We start from the raw sequence: 21325 nt of genomic DNA on the forward strand, positions 1-21325 counted from the left end.
TACATTTCTCTGCCTTCCCCTTCTGTCTGTGTAAAAGAAGTGTGTGGCCACTGGAGTTCATTGGGTGTGGCCTCTGTGTTCCCTGGGTGTGGTTTGTCTGCAGGCCTGTCGCCCCCTCTGCTGCTGTCTTGTGCGTTGGGGTATGGGCATTGCCGGTACCAGCCTGCTGCGGCTGCTGCTGCAGTTTCTGCCTCTTTTACATGGGAAGGGCTGTGTTCACGTCTACAAGCCTTGGCTGGACTCTAGTTGTTTAATTTTTTGAAATTTTAAAGCGAGACATGAGGGGTATCTCTCTTGCTGCCATTACTCTGATGTCATCTGAGAGGTACTGTGCTTTAAACTTTGAGGAAACTAAAGATGAATAGAATGTAGGTTCTGACCTCAAGGAATTACTGATAGGAGAAACATGGTAACATTTTTCTTTTTTTTTAAGTGAGAGGAGGAAAGATAGTGAGACAGACTCCTGCACGCACCCTGACCAGGATCCACCTGGCAACTTGTGTAGGGCCAGTACTCAACCCAGTTGAACCACTGGCTGCCAGAAGGGAAGAGAGAGAAAAGGGGGAGAAAAAGACGAGAAGCAGGGTGTTGCTTCTCATGTGTGCCCTGACCTGGGATTTTACCTGGGTCATCTGCAAACCAGATGGTCAATACTCTATCCACTGAGGCAACTGGCCAGGGCCAGTAAGCTTTCTAATGAGAGATTGTCTGATTTGCATTTTTCTATTTGGAAGTAGAGCAGGTAAATGGAATTGTACTTTCTTACAAGAACTTTTGGAGGCTGCGTTGACTAAGAGTCCTGTGGTTGGACTCTTCCCAAAGGGTGCATTTTAGCATGATAAAGCATGAGATAAGATTTCTGAGTGTGTGTGAATCTTGTTGGTTACAGTATTTAGGGTATCTTCTCCAAAGTATGGATCTCTAAATATATACATATACTGTATTTTAAAACCTGTTAGATTTCTGGGCTTCAAATCAGATCAATTGCACCTGAATCTCTGGGTATAAAGCATAGAATCTGTATTTAAACAAATTCTTTATTCTAATGAACTCACTCAGCTGATTCTGAAGTTTGAAAATCATTGATGTAAGTTTGATGTAGGAGAAATATGCCAGGGGGGACATAATTGAGATGGAACCTGGCAATTTGCCACTATTTATTTTCTGTATCTATGTTCTCCACGCTCCCTGATCATTGTGTGCCTCCTGTGATGGTCCTATGTTACTTCAAAATAGACAGATGTCTCAGGTTATTATATTAGAAATGTAGAACTAAATTTTCTAGAGGGTGAAGATCATTTATTTACTTTTTCAAATTGAAGAATCAAACTGCACTATCATCTACACACATATTATGGATGATTGGATGGACTGTGCTTTATTTCACCTGTGGCTTGGACTGCCAAGGTCAGGGCCAGTACCCTTATCTTCAGGTGTTTGTGAACCTCACCTCTTCAGGTCAGAATTCTCTCCTACATTATATTGAAGAGGCTGTCTGGACAAATCCTAAGGCAATATTTTAATTAAAAAGTCCTATAACAGCAGCCCTTCCATGCCAGACTGTCCCTAGCACAGTGCAGTACCCAGGGTCATCTCTAGGGATAAATATGTTTACAGTTAATGTTTTTATAGTCAAATCAGGATAAATGAAGCTAAAACATTTTTTTGTGTGTGAAAAAATAGGGTAAATCAAAAGGAGAGAAATTATTCCAATTTCAAAATGGTTGTCTTGAATTTAGAGGCTGAGCCAATGAGCACAGTCATTTCTGGGCTATCTTATTTTTGCAGGTCCCACTCCTCATCAGATTAAAAGTGGTAAAAGGCACTCATAGTCCACCTTAAATCATCAACAAATTATTTCTTATCAGAGAAATTTAAAGGATTGCAGTTGTCCCTCATCATATTGTGGTTCACTTTCCATGGTCTCACTGTATCGCAGATTTTTAAATTGTATGTATCTAATTTTGTATTGTGGATTTTTTGGCATATTGTGGAACTTTGCGGTATATAGGTATTTTTATATATTTATTATCTTAATTATTAATAAGTGTTTAAGAGCATAGGAAGTGTTTATAAGAGTATGGGAAAGGTTAATAACAGTGTGGGAAAGGTTTATAAGAGTGTGGGGAGGGTTTATAAAGCCTTAAAAATATATAAATAAAATAAGGTCACTACCTCACGAATTTTTGCCTATCACAGGGGGTTCTGGAATCTAACCCCCATAATAGACGAGGGACCACTGTATTATAATTTTTATTTTAATAAGTTATTCAACTGGTTCACATGATTTAAAGCATAAATTTACACCTAACAATCAGTTGAGTTGTATTAGTTGACAGATTTTGTTTTCTTTACTAAATCACCCATTTTAATTTCATATTTTATTTTGGATGCAATAATTTTTAAGGTCTCAACCATTTTTTATAGGCTATTGGCAGTGTTATGAGTGCCTCCAGCTTGTTTTTGAAAAAAATCACCAGCCGATAGAGCTCCCTTACCCATTGTTCTGCCTCCTAGGAGCCAGAATCCAGGTAGGGCCCATCTCTGTGGGCCTAAGACTCAATATGCTAATCCTTTAGGGAAAGATTTTACTACAGGAAATCAAGACAAAGACAATAGAGGGACCAATAGGTGTTGAAAGCACATGGAATGAGTGTCCACGAAGCGTGTCAGGAACGTGGCCCTTGAAGTCAATCATTGCCTCTTCTGCAGTATCTTTATTCTAAGAATATTTTCCCACATCCCTGCTCAGTGCCTGGAAATGGCAACCCTTCCCCATGAACTATGTAATAGGTTTCATTACCTTCTGAGACTGACACTCCCTACTCATAGCTTCACTTTGAAACTATTTCAGAATTAAAACTGTTAAGTGCTTGACATCAGGAGTGCCCTCACTTTTCTTCGTCCTCAATATTCTTAGTGCTTTATACACTGAAGTGCCACCATGAGAGGAATGATGTGCTTACCAGTGGTCTGGACATAAAGGAATTCTTTGATCACAAAAATGGGACCCCCTTTTCTTGCTTCTAGAGTCCAGACAGCCAGTCTGAAGATGTCAGTCTCATACAAAAGTGTGACCTAATGCTTATCTTCCACTGTTTATTCTGGCCTTCATTGACTCTGCTAGGTGGTGCCCTGATTGTTGGCATGGTGCAGTTAACCTAATACCTTGTCCCTACTGTGTGAAAAGTATAGCACTACATTCAGAGGTCAGGTAGGTGACTGAGTATCTTATGTGGAACATCATCGATTCAAACTGGAGTGTGGGGAGAAGCAAAGGAAGGAACAGAGAAATCTTAAGATGGTGGCCAAATTGAAATCTTGGCCTTCAGCTACCTGCAATTTCTGCACTTGATGACTTAATTATGCCTGCTTGCAAATTAACCATGAAGAAGTTCAGTATGCTATGGGAAAGAAAAATTTATAAAAATCTCATATATATTGTTTTTTCTATAAATACATTCAAATTCATCATCTTTTCTATTCCAAGTCTCTTTCCACATGAGCCAAGGAAGCACTTTCTGTTCCCACATGGCAACATGAGTTCAAGGTAGTTGTCCTTGACCCAATTTCTGCTCCAGCTAGAAGTAGTCAGTGTGGAAATAAATGATGAGGGTATCTAACCTATGAAGCACTGGACAACCAGCCTGGTTCTGTGCAGTCAGGTTCACATAAAACATTTCTCAAAAAAGTTCTTGGTGAAGAATAGTTCATTCACTGTAAGAAGACAGTAATCTTGTAATCTCAAAAAAATGTGGACCTACCATTTAACTTCCATTCATGATAAAGGAGAGAAGCCACTGTCTAGAAAATTCACTAAATTTAGAGCTATTTGTAGTTAACTTTATCGTGCACCAGGTAATTTTTCTTTCAACATTTTCTAGTTAATTATCCTTTTTGTAAGCTCACTTTATTCATTGTGCACATTCTGTTTAGAGTGGGAGGGATGGCTAGAAATGTGTTATGAAGCAGGAATACTGCATGGAATTTACATTCACCTTAGAGAATCCACATCATAGAAAAGTCTCAACAATTGTCCACACATTAATTGATGAATCAAGCAAGGTTATTAAATAATGTCACAAGACTCTTCCACCAGGTGCTTTCCAGATTAAGCTGAATATGAATCAAAAACAGAGTTTGTTCTAAAAAATCAATGTGCCTTTAAAAGTTTACTAAAAAAGCCCTGGCTGGTTGGCTCAGTGGTAGAGCATCGGCCTGGCGTGCAAGAGTCCCAGGTTCAATTCCCGGCCAGGGCACACAGGAGAAGCGCCTATCTGCTTCTCCACCCCTCCCCATCTCTTTCCTCTCTGTCTCTCTCTTCCCCTCCCGCAGCCAAGGCTCCATTGGAGCAGTTTTCCCAGGCGCTGAGGATGGCTCTGTGGCCTCTGCCTCAGGCACTAGAATGGCTCTGGTTGCAACAGAGCAATGCCCCAGATGGGCAGAGCATCACCCCCTGGTGGGCATGCCGGGTGGATCCCAGTCGGGTGCATGCGGGAGTCTGACTGCTTCCGTTTCCAACTTCAGAAAAAAAAAATTTTTACTAAAAAAATATTGCTTCAAAAAAAATTATATATCTTAGTTCATGGACATCAGAAAAAGGAGAAATTTTGAAAGCAGCTTTTGTAGTAAATGTACTTAAGCCAGAAACAATGATCCCAAGCCAATTTAACCTTTTAGAAATTAATTTTAAGTCACAAATTACTAAATAAATTGAATAATCAAATTGAGCAATACTGATCTGACCCAAAATGAACAATTATGGTATTTTCTTCTCTAAGTGTGGAAGAGTAGAGAGAATGTGTCTCAGACTAGGACTTATCTGAGTTTGTAGACCATAATCACAGCTCTTCAGATATGTATTCTTGGGCAATTCAACCAAATTGTTAGAGCCTCTCTCTTTTCATCTAGAAAATGGGGATACTCTCTTCTTTCATGAGGTTATTTTAGGGAATAAACAAAGTAGAGTAGGTGAAACATCTAGCTTCACTTCTGGCACCTAGTAGAGGTGCTTAAAAATGTTAGATAACAAAAATATTTTGCTAAATTTCAATATTCAGTCAGTCTTATCCCTTATCTGGCTATATACCTAAAGGAAATGAAATCAGTCCCTCCAAGAGAAATCAGCCCTCTCATGTTAACTGAAGCATTATTCACAATAGCCAAGACACAGAAATAATCTAAGCATATATCAACAGATTAAAGAAATTGATTATAGCTTATAATGTGTGTGTGTATATATATATTTATATATATATACATATACATAAAATGGAGTATTATTCAGCCTTAAAAAAAGGAGATCCTGCTATTTGCAACAACAGAGGTAAACCTGGAGGGCACTACATTAAGTAAAACAAGCCAGGCATAGAAAGGAAAAAAACTGCGTTTATGTGTTATCTAAAAACGTTGAGTACATAGAGACTAGTACAGTGGTTATTAGGTGTAGGGAGGTGGGGGAAATGGGGAGATGTTGGTTAAAGGGTACAAACTGGCAGTTATGAGTAAGTCCAGAGATTTAATATACAGCATAGTGACTATAGCCAATAATACTCTACTGTATTGACTATTGAAAATTTGCTGAGATGAGGTCTCAGGCGCTGTCATCACACACACAGTAACTGCAAAGTGATACGTTAATGTGACTGTAGTAAGCATTTCACTATGTATATCAAATTATTATATTGTACACCTTAAATATACACAATTCTTATTAAAAATAAAAAAAATTCAATCAGCCTTAGTGTCTTTCATCAGACAGCTGGTATAAAGGCAAGAGCAGAAAGCCGCAGGGAGGATTCGCCCCACCTTCTCTGGGCTAATTTGTTATGAATTTAAGGTCCAGATTGTGTTAACATGTTGTGGTACATTTTTGTATACTCAAGTTTTACCTGTAATAAGATATACATATGCACACACATTTTAAATCAGGGGTCGGGAACCTTTTTGGCTGAGAGAGCCATGAACGCCACATATTTTAAAATGTAATTCTGTGAGAGCCATACGACCCATGTACATTACACATTATCCAATAAAAATTTGGTGGTGTCCCGGAGGACAGCTGTGATTGGCTCCAGCCACCCGCAACCATGAACATGAGCAGTAGGAAATGAATGGATTGTACTACATGAGAATGTTTTATTTTTTTAACGTTATTTTTTTTATTAAAGATTTGTCTGCAAGCCAGATGCAGCCATCAAAAGAGTAACATCTGGCTCACGAGCCATAGGTTCCCGACCCATTTTAAATCATTCTGAAAATTGAGTTTCTATAGTTTTCTTAAATTAAGAAAAGCACATCTCTATTTCATTTCTTGGTAAGTTTGACACCCATCTAACAATATGCAATTCTTGAGATTTTTCTCCTAACAAATTCCAAACCGCTAATTTGAAACCTGGTGTGTGTGAAAGAGGGAAACCGAAAGTGTTTGAAAATTCCTAGTTTTCCAGTTGTGTGGGGGCTACTTGGTTCAGCTCAGGAAAGAGCCATGTTATGCTTGGAGAACAAAGTCAATTTAGAACAATGTTAACTCTATGTAGTACTCTTATTGATCAATGTCACCCTGTTAAATTTAGTTTTCAGGGAAAAAAAAGAACAATGTTAATTCAGTCACTCAAATCACTTAACAAATAAAATTGAAGCAATTATTTGCAGTTAATTGCTTAGAAGTACTAAGTGTCAATGCCCATGTGCATTATGGGTCCCAGAAAAGCTCAGACTTACCTTTTGAAAGGTTCACTTTAGCTGAAAGCAAAATCAGTTTACTTCTAACTGCTTTTTTAGGTTCTGTTCTTCAAATGACTTGAAAAAAAATCTGTTTACGCAAACACATTCATATAGGTACGTGCATACATAGATTTCTGCTTAAAATACAAGCATATACTTTTTTATGCTTAAAGAAAATTAATATCCAAAGATATTCTCTAATATTCATCACTTTACTGGGGCAGAAAAACTGGCTGTTAAGGCATAACAGTTTAAGATTTTTATTTATGTTTCTTAGTCATTACTGATAAAAACTCAAATTCAGTTAAAATTTGATTATTAGCAACACTGGCTCATGTTTAAGCATTCAAAAGATGGCAAAATAGAATTATTACAGTTTTTTGTTTAAAATATATAGTACACTAAGGATTGTTTGGACACAAGTCTAAGTACTTTTTTTTTCTTTTTTTAATCCACAGAGTGATAGCACAGACTGCGAAGTTAAAGAAAAGCAGACAGAGACAGTTTCTGATGAGCACACACAGTAAGTGCAGTCACAGGCCGGACTTCTTGCAGGAACAGCAAGACTGGGAAGAGGTCTTAAATTTAGTGACAGTTTTATTCTATATTCTCAGTACAATAACACATGCATCTTGCTGTGTCAAATAGTTTTTGGGCCATCATTAAAAAAACACTTAAAAACATTTTTCTCCTATATAATGCAGTATACCACAGGACTTCAATTCACTGAATGACAAAATATAGAGAACTAGACTGGCTACAATAAATGGGGACTAACAGGGGAGGGGGGCTACTTTCTAAAACTTCCAAAGTCAACATTAAGTGTGTCAGTAGTCTTCTTCTGCTAGTGCCACATTCACCAAGGTGTTCAAGTGTTATGTTCCAAAGGATATATTCTTTTAGATTTTATTTAACCCAATTAAATCCAAGGGCTGAATCACATTTAAACCACTGATTGCATTTGACACTTAGGTTCCATAACCGAAAACATTTTTAGAAATCAGATGAAGACAAACTTCTCCAACCACTATTAGAAATATAAACGAAACTTGTAAGGGTTTTTTTCTTATGAAATCAATAAATAATGACATTTGGAAATTTACACCAGAATTAAGGAGTTCGGTCTTATTAAAGATATTTTGAGAAAATATTAAAGTTGATTTTCTGCCTCCTTGCTAACCTAGAATTAACAAAAATAAGAATCACATAAAAATGTACATGGCTCGTAGCATAACCACAAAATTATTGTAGTGACAAATTAAATATGATTTCAGATAGATTCATAGGCTTAAATAGTTTACAAAATGCATTTTATAAAGCCCCTTTCCATACTTACCGACATAGGGAATGGAGTCTACAGTTGGTAGTGAAAATCAGTTACCCAACTACACTATATGTACAAGGAACTGACTTTATTTTTTCCTCCCTAAAACTTTTAAGTAGTTGTGTAAAAGTCAAGTCAGAAGTTTCCTTATGGCTCATAACTGTCACTTTATGTCAGTTAGCATTGCCATAATACTAACATATCTAACGTATTAAGGTATCTAAGCAATAGAACAGCACTGCTCTGATAAAGTGCCAAACTACATCAAGTGGAACACAGGAATGAAATAGCCTGTTTAAAAACTAACATCCCAACTTGGGAAACTCCTAATAAATTCTAAACTCTCCTAAATTTTAGAACCTTGATGTTTATACCTTTTATAAAAAATGCCTCTTGACTAGAGCTAGTGAGCAGTGTATACAAATAGAAATGTGTGCAAATATACACACACTAAGTCCACTAAGAATCAAGAAGGGAGAACACAACTAGTTTCAAATATCAAATTCAAGAACCTAGTACCATGAACCTCCTAGCACTACAGCTTTCCAGGTGGCTGGAGGAATGACTCAATTTTTTACACAAATTTTTCTTAATGTCTCTAATGCCATTAAAAACAAGGCATGCCAACTCTGACTTCATAAATCTAAAATGTAATACTTTGAACATTTCTGTAATAACAGAGCCTAAAGTATTGAATTGTGACATCTATTTTTTTTCCTTATTAGCCTTCTGAGGTAGAGTTACCAATCCGATTTTATCAGGACCATAGTTATCTTGACTCGACTCCTAAAATCTTTTCAGAAAGTGAACATAATCTTTAATAGAAAAGAAAAAAGGCTTCCCAGGCCATGGCACATAAGATACATTTACAATTTTTAATGTAATAATTAAAAAATAAAAATGATTTGTTTATATTTTTTAAAAAACAGCCCAGCTGTATTATTCTGTCACCAAGAATTATTATCTGAATTTCCTGTCAATGCTGAATTTTAGAGTTCAGCCTTCACAATCCCATCCTTGATGAAGAGTTAATTCCTTCATGGTATGCACAATATACTCTCACAACTTTCAGCCTTCTTATCAGAGCAGGATATGAAGAATGTAATTCATTCAAACAACTCCTCCCTGCTTTGTCCCCTCTCTCCACATTCCTCTCTTCTCAAACACGTCTGAAGTATGAAAGTTGTTTTGAAATAGTAGAAGCACCACAATCCATTAACACCACAGATGGCCTTTTAAACTGAAACACTATAGCGATGTCTTGGACATCAAAACCAATTTTTTAAGGTGAGTTCTGAGTGTGTGGGTCCAGCCCAGGTCTGCTGTTGGTGCAGACAATAGAAACAAAATGAACTTACAGCATTCAAAAAAGTTAACTGCTTGGATTTAAAATAATGCTAGAAATTAATTTTCTTCAAAGAGCTGGCAAGCATGGGCTATTACTGGTCAGGATATGAATTAAACAGATTTGTAAAATCATTAAGAAACAAATCCAAGTTTATATGCTGTGAAATTTCCATGGTGCCTTTAGACTAGATAGGCTGCTCATAGTTTTAATATAATGCCAAATCAGGCAATTTCTGATGGAAAAAAGAATACAGATGGACTGTGTTTTACCTATTTAAAAATAACCAATCCATTTAAAATAAAATCCAAGAGGGTATATACATTATAATCAAATCATTATTTTCCTGATTAATAAGAACTACACTTTACACAAAATACTTTATCAGCAGCTGTTTTCATCAAAAAACCAATAGTCATAAGTTTCACAGTTGAAAAAGTTACACATTAAAATATTTTACAATTCATTGTATAGTCACCAGGTTCCCATTTCCTAAAGGGCTTGTAATATAAAGCAGAGCAGAAGGGAAGACCTCAGAGTTGATTAACACTACATTTTACACAGGACACTAAGAACCACAAAAAGCTTAGGTTCTATCAGAAAATAGAGACCAAATTCCATTCTTGATTATAAAATCCAATTAGAAACATATTTCTTTAAAAACCAAATTCCACAATATGATTAACAGATTTCAAATTAACAGCAGTGTAAAAATCTTCAAAATAAAACAATTTTGTATAGCTGAGAATATGATAAAAAGTTAAAGCATGATATATTTTCAAACAGTTGGTTATTTCTTGCTAGAATGTGTTTCAAATTAGGTTTTACTTTCTTTTATTTCTGCTTTTTTCCCTTCCAAAATAGTCATCGAAGGAAATACTGCTCATGTGACCAAATGAAATTATAGAGCCAATAGTCAGTTATACCACATTCAGTGAAGGATGGCTGGCCATAGGGACTGATCAATTGGAATTGATCTCTAGAGTACCTGGAAGCAACTACATTGTCACTGATTTGAAAAATATCCTAGTCACCCATGTAGCATTTAGTTCAGTTTTTGGTTCTTTGACTTCTGTAAACTACCTGTCCCTTTTTTCTTATTTTTAATGCTGTTTGCTTAAACTCTGCTTGGATTTGTTCAAAATTTACTTGCTTTTACTTAAGCTATACTTTATAAAATTTATTTACACTTCTTTAACATATTTAATTTGGTTGTATTAACTCTTGAAAATAAATGTCAATGATGAAATAAGGTATGTGGCATATGTTTTAATGGTAGAGAAATCCCAGGGAAAGGGGACTATTGGGACTGATGTGGAAAATGCAAAAACTGTACACATTTTGTGCAAGGAAGCTCAAAGCTTTTTTGGCACTCAGGTAAAACTGGGTTCTCTGTTAAAACTTTAGTTTCTAACATGAAAGTTTCAGATTTGTACCATTTTACTGAGTTTTCCTCTAATCAATCCCTGACATAGAAGGACTGGGATGTTAGTATGTATTATAACTGAATAGCTTTAGAAGACACAAAATGTTAATCATGAAGTTTTAATAAGTTATGAAATCTTTATCTGCAAAAAAAATCTATTGGGTTCCTCCTTAAAACAGAGTTTAAATTCTTCTTAACTATTCCAAGACAGCTTAGAGAAATAAATTCCCCTAATCTTCAGATTTATTTTTCTGGCTGGCAATATTATATACATGCTTTAGTGAAGTACCTAAATCTTCAATAATTATGCCCTTTAAGGGTTCTAAAACAGCCAAATATTAAGAATATTTATATTAGAGTCCTTGTTCACTATTCAAGACTTTTACTATATGTAACTGATTTCTTAAGTGAAGATAATTTAAGTGATGCTGTTTCACTAGAGTATACAATGTGCACTCTTTATAAAGTTGTATTCCAATAATAGGCCTAACCTAAAAAACTGTCAGTAAATTATTGCACTTTTTCTGGTGTGGCACCTGGACATTTGCTAAAGCTATTTCCTAGGGCATTAATCATTCATTTCAAATACTGAGTAAAATATCAGATTCTGGAATGATGACTAGAATTAGCCCCTACATCTTGGATTAATGTTTAAGAATGTATCCTGTGCTCAAATGCAATTTAATAAAGTTGGAAAGTGAGCCCTGACCATTTGGAAATGGGACATGATCTTAAAATGGTTTAAGGTCCCACTTTTATTATTGAGATATTGGATAAGTAGTCTAAAATGATAAAAGTTCATGATTTCTATTTCCCCATAATATAAAGTATTATTTATGATTCATGAGCAAGCCTCAGTAGAGTTTAAGCAACCAGGAGGATACTCTAGATTGTATTAATTTTGGTAACTAATTTCATATGAATGAGGCATTCTGAACTATAAAAAATGACGGAAATAGGGGATTCATGTAAAAACAGAAAGAAAGAAAAGGAAAGAGGATAAATTTTAATCTGTTTTCATGAAGTAATTATTCACTAGTATTGGTGTAAATGGGATAATGCCTAAACCTTATCCATAGACCAAGAGAGAGCTGACCATGCTAATATGAACATTAAAAAATTTGGGTGCAAAACAATGCATGACTATGGGACAGATCATGAAATAAAGAATATATATTAATGATAGTTTCTATAATATAAATAGCCTTTAATAAAAAAAATAATCTTTTTAATAACATTAATACTCACTTCTATTTTCTGGAAAACATGCATGAAAAATGTAATCAATTCAATTGCAAAAGGAGAAAAAAAATCAACCTAAGATGAATACTGTACAATTCTGGAGCAAGAACTATTCCTGCTCATTCTTTCTTTGTGATGATTAATTTACTTAATGGGCATCCAGAATTTCCCTGGGAAGTAAGAATCAGATTCTTGCAAATACTGTCCAGAAAATTACCCCCCAAAAGCCACCCTATACCAGATTGCATTTGTGACTGCTTCCAAAACTTTGCAGATAAAACCCCAAATCATCAAAGGTTTTGATTTATTAAAAAAGAAAGGTCTCTGGTAAAATCTCAAGTCCCTTCCACCCCAAGCATTTTTCTTCATTAAACAAGGAGTCATAAAACCCACTTCAAACTATAAGTTGAACAGCAATGAAAAAATAAGAAATTTCATTATTTCCAATCTTAATGTAATTTAACACTGAACTCCAGTTTACTTGGACCTAATGCAATAGTCGACTTTGCAAGTCCACATTTCAAAACATAGAACATTTGCAAGATAAAAAAAGAACAATTTTTTTTTCCTACTCCATCATTTCTATATATTTTGGTTTCTTTTTTTTTGTTTGTTTTGTTTTTTAAAAAAAGATACAAACAATCTTCAAAGTTTACCTTTTTGGACTTAAGGCATAACATTAAATTGCGCATTATTCTAAAGCTTAATTTTGAAATGAACTAGTTTAGTGCTATCAAACCCTGTTTGCGTTTGCATTATTTAAATTATATAGTATTTTATTTCTGTTCTTGCTGTAAATTCTAATGCTGTTCATGGATTGTGCAATTCCTATGCAATCAGTCTTTGCCTGTTGACAATTATTAACAGTGCAGTATAGAATCCAATATTGAGCTTTCAGTTTCTTAGCTTTCATTTCAGTTCAAAGCATGCTGCTTAATTGTGTGGAAGATCCAGTCCATTTTTGTTGTCCAGCCGCCATGATGTGCATCATTCATTTGTTTCATGAAATATTCCAAAGCCTCTTGCTCAGTTTTATCTAAAGCTAGGGTCTTTCGAATGTATGCAATATCATCAAAAGATTGTAGTTCTGGCATTCCAGAGCCAAGCATCATTGAGAAAAGATTTATGAAGAGATTGGCATGCTGCCGAATAGCTAGATAAGCCTTGTAACACATCTCCTGAAACCTGTGAGTAATAAGAGCAGTTTGGTCAGTACAAAACAAATGGCATTATAAACATCACATCATTGGAGAGGCCTTCTTGGACAAACCTGTAAAAAATAGCATTCCTCTCCCTCGTCCCTTTACCCTACACTAGAATGTAAACCCCATGGGCTCAGAAGGACTCTGTTCACTGTGCTGTCAGCAGTAAACACCTATAATAATGCCTGAAGCGTTAGGAGTTTAATATGGATTTATTAAATGTATGAATCAATCCATTTAGGGTTTAGTCTAGAGCCAGGACTGAGTTATAAATAAAATTTCATAGATGGTTCAAAAAGTACTTTAAGGTTTAAGACAGACTACTGATATACCATAAGGTGGTAAGAAAAATTACAAATAAACATACTGTAGTAATTACAGTTGACTGAATTCCTCAAATTGCATGACTAAAAAGTCTTAAGCACTATACTTCAATATAGAGAAGGTAGAGTCCAAATATTTAAACAGCAGTCAGTAAAAGCTTTTAATTTATTCTGAAGTTTAAAGATCACTTTCCTTTTAGACTTTAGCTACATAAATTAAATCTTTTATTTTCTTCACAGCATTACACAATAAAGAAAACCAATAAATTAAAACATTCCGTTTATGCTATAATGTTAATATAACAGCTATAATTTAAATTGAAAAATATCAATTGTTTTTGACACAACAGCAAAAATTCTTTATTTTGTGTTTTTGATTTTTTGAGCTTACCTCTCAAATTCTCTTGTCTTTGTGCATTCTTGGGCTCCTTTACTAATCACAATTAAGAAATCTTGTGTCAAAACAAATGGCACACGTTCTCGTTTATAACCAAATTTTTTCTTCTTGTGATCCAAAAAGTGTCCAAAATCTATATGAAACAGCTTTCAAAAATAAAAAATTATGTTATAGTTTGATAAAGGCAGAAGTACAATATCCTGAATGAATAAATTTAAGAATACCAAAATGTTTAAAAAGAGAAAGCTATTACTTGTCCATCATCTTTAACCATGATGTTACTATTGTGACGATCTCCAATTCCCAAAATGAAGGTAGCGACACAGTATCCAGCACATGAGCGTGTAAATAGATCAATGGCTGCATCGTATCTACAAAGAAGAAAAAAACTCTATGAATACTGTAGAAATACAGAGTGATCCAGTCCAAACTGGGAAAAGATGGTTAAAGTCTGTATTAAAACAATGAAAACAATCACTGACAGTAGGGGATATATTATATAAGTATTCATATTCAAAGATGTAAGAAACTTTGAGATTCTAAAGTTATCAAAGGTTTCTAAGAACATTTCTCTGACCAAAGCACACTTATTATAGTGAAAAAACACTACGTCATTAAAAGGAATTTTTTCTAATTCTTGTAATAAAATTAGAAGTAAAATTTTTAACGTGCAATGTTAATTTTTCTAACATAAAGTAAGCTATAAGAAAAACACCCTTTTGATACCTAATATGAATGTACAGGGTTTTGCTAAATTATAAGCAATTCTGAGCCTTTAAACAAAAATATTCTCAAATATGTCAAAGGCTGAACATATTTTTCCTATGGTCTAACTCAGAAATATATACTACCATTAAAAGACTTAACAAAAACTCAAAGAGGAAGGAAAGAAGAGCACACGCACATTTCTCCTTTGTTCTTGTCTTTGAGCCACTGGTGCAGCGTGTGGCTGTTGAACTGCAGTGCGCCTTTCAGGCCGCCTTTGCACTGAATCTGCATAATTGTGTGAGAATTTCTCACCACCTCGATAAGTCCCACACAGTCACCAATCGACAGACAACCATAAGGTAACATTCTGAAAAAGGAGCAAGACATTTGCAATTGAATGGTGAAATTTTAAAATAGCAAATATTTTAATAGGGTAGTACAGGAATGCTCTAGTATTATGCAAATTTGTCTTGCTGCTTCCCTACCATAATTTAAATTTTCTTTTATTATAGGAAGCCCTTCCTAGAAAAATCCTCAAAATTATTTGCCATCATTTATTATAACTTACAATTGAGAAAGCATTTAATTGCATATCAGAAAAGCATTAAGAAAAATTATTGTGCTATTAAAACTTCATAAACAATGGTAAGTTAAAAATATGGATGAAGTCACCTGACCAGGCAGTGGCGCAGTGGATAGAATATTGGCCTGGGATGCTGAGGACCCAGGTTTGAAACCCCAAGGTCACCAGCTTGAGTGTGGGCTCATCTGGCTTGAGTGTGGGGTCGCTGGCTTCAACATGGGCTCAGGGGCTTGAGCAGGGGTCATTTGCTCTGCTGTAGTCCCTCTCCCATACCCCCTGTCAAGGCACATATGAGAAAGTAATCAATTAACAACTAAGGTGCCGCAAGAAGAATTGATTCTTCTCATCACTCTCACTTCCTGCCTGTCTGTCCCTGTCTGTCTCTCCCGCTTAAAAAAAAATTATATATATATATGAATGAAAATTCAAGATGTTTAATTGACATCTAAATAATATTTTAAGTTTAAGGCAACAGTTTCAAATTTTTGGTCTTAGGACTCCTTTATACACTTAAAAATTACTGAGGATTCCAAAGAGCTTTTATTTCTGTGGGTTACATCTATTGTGTGTGTATGTAACAGAGAGAGAGAGAGAGGGACAGACATGGACACATAGACAGACAGGAAGGGAGAGAGATGAGAAGCATCAATTCTTCATTGCAGCACCTTAGTTGTTCATTATTACTTTCTCATATGTGCCTTGACAGGGGGTGTGGGAGAGGGACTACAGCAGAGCGAATGACCCCTTGCTCAAGCCAGCAACCTATGGGCTCAAGCTAGCGACCATGGGATCATGCCTATGATCCCACGCTGAAGCCAGCAACCCTGTGCTCAAGCTGGTAAGCCCACGCTCAAGCCAGCAACCTCAGGGCTTCAAACCTGGGTCCTCTGCATCCCAGTCTGACTCTCTAACCATTGTACCACCACCTGGTCAGGTTGGGTTACATCTATTGATATTAGACATTAAAATGAAAAAAATAAATATATTTATTAATTCATGTAAAAATAGCTATTATAAGGTTATATAACTATTATGAAACCAAAAACTGTATTAAAAAAAACTTAAAATAGTAATACTGTTTTCTATTATTTCAAATTTCTTTACTGTCTGGTTTAACAGTGCTGAGCTGAGTTCCCATATAGGCTTCTGTATTTGGTCTAATGCAGTATTTTAACGAAAGGAAGCATATGAAGAAAATATGGCCTCACAGAGGATACACAGTATGAGAAAGGAGTATTATGATAGCCTTTCCTGATAATTGTAGATATATTTTTTGATACTATTCCAAAACTTACGAGATAATTTCTCAACTTGCAATATGGAATCTGAAACCACATCAATAACCCTGTCATCCTTTGTTATACTAAAATCCATTTGTTAATGGAACTTTTGCCCATATATGACATAACTTCCTACATTGGCCATTTGGAAAATATTTATTGCATTCTAGAGGTCTTTCAAATGTTGATACTTTTCATTATACCAACTAAGATCACAATTGTTAATATTGGGGTGGGGCAAAAGTAGATTTATAGTTGTAAGTGCACAAAGCAGTTTATTCTTTTATTATTGTATTATATTCCACATGAATATCTGTAAACCTACTTTTGCCCCACCCTGTAATACCACTGATCTCATCAGAGAAGTCTTTAGTTTGGGGGAAGGCATTATGCTCCTACTGGATGGTACAAAGTTTGAGCTAAAAAGCTCAAATTTGACAATTAACAACAAATACTGTCAGTTGCTCTCCTTGAAGAGAGGTTTATATTGTTCATTTTCAAGAAAATGTCTGCCAAATACTCATGTCTGAATAACCATAGATTATCTATTAGTTATTAAGTAAAAAAGGTGTTCCATGAGTAAAGCAGCTAGTTCAGCTCACAATTCAACCCACAAATGCTTTTCCTTGACATAACCATACTTTGGTATGCAGCAAAAGTGCTTTATGGGTCCTTCCTATCCCATTCATCAACAGAATATTAAAAAGGTTATGTAGTCAAGGGTAGAGATGAAGGACTTAGAGAAAATGAAAAAGCATCTAACACCCCAATTGGCACTTAAATATCAATTGTTATCATTAGCTACTGGTCCATTCTTTCTACCTTTCTAAAGATTAATAGTCTACTCTTATTTTTCATTTCCTCATTTAATTCCTTGTAACCTAACTTCTTTGATAATGAATCGTCAAATCCAAGGACTTTTTCATAGTCCTCATGCTCTTAAATCCCCTGAAGTACCTGATACTATAAATTGTTTGTGAATCTCTCCTGTCTTTGGGGTTCTGTGAATCATTTACTCTGGTCCTCCTATCCTTTTGAACATTTCTCTTAGGAAATCTTTTCTTCTGCCTGCCCTGGTAAAAACAGGAATTTCTTAAGGTTGTACTCCTGCTCATTCTCTCTCATTTTACATTTTATTACTGTTTAATATGTTCATAGTTTTAAAGAGTCACATAATCTCATATGGCTTGTTAGGAAAAAAAATCACCATAAACCTGAATCTAAGTTTTGCCAAGTACAAATAAAAATGTTAAGATTTTATTTAAACTTAAACTTTAAACAAAATTACTTAAATTGAGAAAATATTTAAAAAATATTATGACTTAAAACTTTCCAAAGGTCCAACTTACTTTCCAATGACCTAATTTAACTTTAGATGCTGTTTTGCAGAGTCACTAATTTACAATTAAATATTGTAATACCAGAGTTACATAGCTAATTCTTTCTTCTACTGTCTAGTCTGTGTTCTCCTTTGTACTTTACTCCCCTGGGGGGTAGGAGAGTGGCACGTGGGTCTCTCACAATACAGAACATTATACCAAAAAAAGGAAACTTGATTCGTGTAACAGCGTAATTGTTTTTGGAAAGCAGGAGAGATTAAGAAGATATAGGAATTAAGAATTAGTTGATAACTAAATTTTGTGATTTGGCAGGTTACTTGAGATGTCCATATTTCTTCTTTGCAATGAAAGGGTTCCACTATTTGTCATCAATACATTTTTATATACTAGCTATTCTTAATCTCTAAGAAGCATATAAACAAACTCTAATCTACTCTGCTGCTGTAGCTCCTATGCCCACTTACAAAAATACTTTTGGAGAGGGTGGCCTTTGCCTGAATTACTCTAGATTTGCAAAATAAAAGAAGGAAAAATGAGTTGAAGCAAAAATCACTAGAAGATGATGCATGACAGAAAACTTGGGAGATAATACTGATAATTGTTGAAGGCTGACCAAAAAAACAACAGAATGGTAGAAACTTTTTTTTTTAAGTTTTTATTTATTGATTTTAGGGAGGGGGTAGAGAGAGAAAGGTGGGGTGCGGGCAGCAAGAAGCATCGATTCATAGCAGTTGCTTCTCCTATGCTCCTTGACCTGGAAAGCCCAGGGTTTTGAACTGGCGACCTTAGCATTCCAGGCTGACACTTTAACCACTACGCCACTCTAAGATTATTTGCTTTCATAAATTTTCCTGCAAAACTGTCTTAAGATTAGAAGATTTAGAAAGTTTTCAAATTAGAAAATTTTAGATTATGAAAGGAACTTTCTTCTAAACTCAACTTCTGTGTCTATGTCCTGTTCCTAAATAGTGACACGCCAGCGGCAGTTGCGTCTTCACCTGCTTACAAGATCTAACCCAAAAAAGCGGAGGACAAAGTACCATAGTGTAATCAACTACTGTTAATCACTACTCCACACATTTCTTTATAGATATATGCTTCTACATGCTTTATAATTAATATTTACTAATAGTTTACTTTTTCAGGATAACTTTCCTTATTGGTTACCTACCGAAGATCAAGACCTTGATTTTGCCAGATATTTTCCATAATGCGGATAATCTGAAGTGTTAACATATCTTGCCGTAAATCTGAAATTCAAATAATATGTACCAGCGCTTAATGCCATAAATGCAAATTGGGCAGCATGTCATCATATTGTTTTCGAATGATGAATAGTATATTTACTCTTCAAAACAATCTATAAGGAAGCAATATTTTGATTCTTTAACCCATTTCTAAAGTATCTGCATAAACTCATCTATACAATGATGCAGGATAAGCTATTTCACAAAAATTTTAAATTAAAATATTTAAATTACTTATTTTCTGAATTCTTAAATTTGAATGTTTATATTAAAATATTGGGTTAAAAGAATTCAGAATTCAGTGCTGACAGATTGTTTCCTAATGGAAACCTATCAACAGTCCTCGCACTGCTCTCCCACAGCCTCTTCTCCAAGTAATTAGGATCTTCTCTATCAATTTCTTAGCAGACTCCACCTTTCCTTGGTACCACGGTTAGAATTTTATTTTTATAATTCTTTGTTTCTCACCTCTCTTTTCCCTGATAGACTGTAAGCTTTAAGAAGGCAGGGGTTCTGTTCTGTTTATTCTTACAACCTCATCATCTATCACATCAAATATTTATGGAATAAATGAATGTCCTCACCACTAAACAAATGATAGAAACTCATTTCAGGCCTTCTGACTCCAAATCAGTACTTCTTTTCAATAATTATGCACACATATTCTAAGAGTTAAGACATCTTAATATTATATATTTTAACCACATGCATAAATAGCTTTCAACAGTCTTCATGGTTCATAAATATCCTGTATATAAAAAGATAGCTAAATTCATGCATCATAAGTTCATTAATACTCTTCCTTACCATCCCCATTTTTAAAGATGATCTCATTGTTCTGAAAGAGTAACTCTGACATGATGTCTGGGTTCTCCCAATTCAACCACAGTGGCCTTTTTGCAGAGGACATAATTCGACACTCTTCAAGCCTTTAAAATAGTTAAAAACTTTACTAGATACCTTAGCTTTGTTATTCTTTTACTCTCAGATTAATTTAAAATTACACACATAGTATAGCTTTCTGAAGTGTTATAAAAATTTAAAACTTTCTACTCAATTTTATTTATGAATTCCATTTCTAAGAGATTATAAAGAGAAAATACATATTAAGCTAAAAATTTATTATATAATAGCATATGAATTTTCAACACATACAGGATCATTAAATTAGTTTTATAGATACTATACTTCTTATCTTATGATACCAGAGATCCTAGCCCTAGAGTGTTTTAAACTCTATTATTAAAGTAGTAAAACTTATTCTGAATAAAGCAGTTCTGAACCTAAGAAAATTTTACAAGTCTTACTTTGCAGAGCAGGAGAATGGGAGAGGGAAGTATATACAGGGTGTGGCAAAAGGAGGTTTACGGTTGTTCATGTGGCAAATAATAATAAAAAATAAGACAAGACTCAGTAATTTGTGTACTCACAACTGCAAACCTCCTTTTGCCACACCCTGCATAAATGATCATTAATTATAATAGATATTTTGACTTTTTTCAAGATATTTTCCAAAGAGGGTACTTATTTCAATATATCAATATAACTGCCAATAAAGCACTTTACCTGAGATTTCCTAACTGATGAGCAGGATTTAGAGGAGACAGAAAGCCCTGTAGAGCATCCATGAAATCTGGTCGCCGCATCTGCTCAACTAAAAATTTCATTTGTACCTGATAAATTAGCACAATCATGGTTAGAGATTGATCTCATAAAAGGGAAAACTAACCACTAATCTTTTTTTACACACTGGAACGTCCGTCTTTGAACCTATATGTTGGATTGGCAGCATCCTAGTTATAAGAGTTTCTATAAGCTGTAACACAGAGCAGCACAACTCAGGCAGAGGCAAGAGCGGCAGCAGGGTGCACCTTCCTGAGAGCAGAACTCTGCGCGACAACAGAGGCAGTTTTGGCTCTAGAACAGGGCGTGGTCAACAACCGCAAATCAGCGGCTAGTGTTTGTAAATTGAATTGTATTGATTATAGCCATGCCCATTCATTTAGACATTGGCTGCTTTCACTACCTGGCTTTTTTTTTAATTAAAAAAAAATTTTTTTAAATTTTATTTATTTATTCATTTTACAGAGGAGAGAGAGAAGGGGGGAGGAGTAGGAAGCATCAACTTCCATATGTGCCTTGACCAGACAAACGCAGGATTTTGAACCCGCGAACTCAGCAT

At 35.0% G+C, this 21325-nt stretch overlaps 1 protein-coding gene across 2 annotated transcripts in view; it reads right to left on the reverse strand.

The window, feature by feature from the left end:
* Positions 1-10955: 10955 nt before the first annotated feature.
* Positions 10956-21325, reverse strand: part of PIK3CA (phosphatidylinositol-4,5-bisphosphate 3-kinase catalytic subunit alpha) — a 97457-nt gene continuing 87087 nt past the window's right edge. For both annotated transcript variants that reach the window (XM_066241845.1, XM_066241846.1), the window contains 7 exons: positions 20710-20816; positions 19951-20072; positions 19068-19146; positions 14890-15060; positions 14239-14356; positions 13980-14131; positions 10956-13248 (listed from right to left, as the gene is read on the reverse strand). In XM_066241845.1, coding sequence (XP_066097942.1) covers positions 12978-13248; positions 13980-14131; positions 14239-14356; positions 14890-15060; positions 19068-19146; positions 19951-20072; positions 20710-20816 — 1020 coding nt within the window. In that variant the 3' untranslated portion in view covers positions 10956-12977. The remainder of the gene's footprint in view (positions 13249-13979; positions 14132-14238; positions 14357-14889; positions 15061-19067; positions 19147-19950; positions 20073-20709; positions 20817-21325) is intronic.

This window comes from Saccopteryx bilineata, chromosome 8 (assembly GCF_036850765.1).
Source record: "Saccopteryx bilineata isolate mSacBil1 chromosome 8, mSacBil1_pri_phased_curated, whole genome shotgun sequence".
In the NCBI taxonomy this organism is placed as follows: domain Eukaryota; kingdom Metazoa; phylum Chordata; class Mammalia; order Chiroptera; family Emballonuridae; genus Saccopteryx; species Saccopteryx bilineata.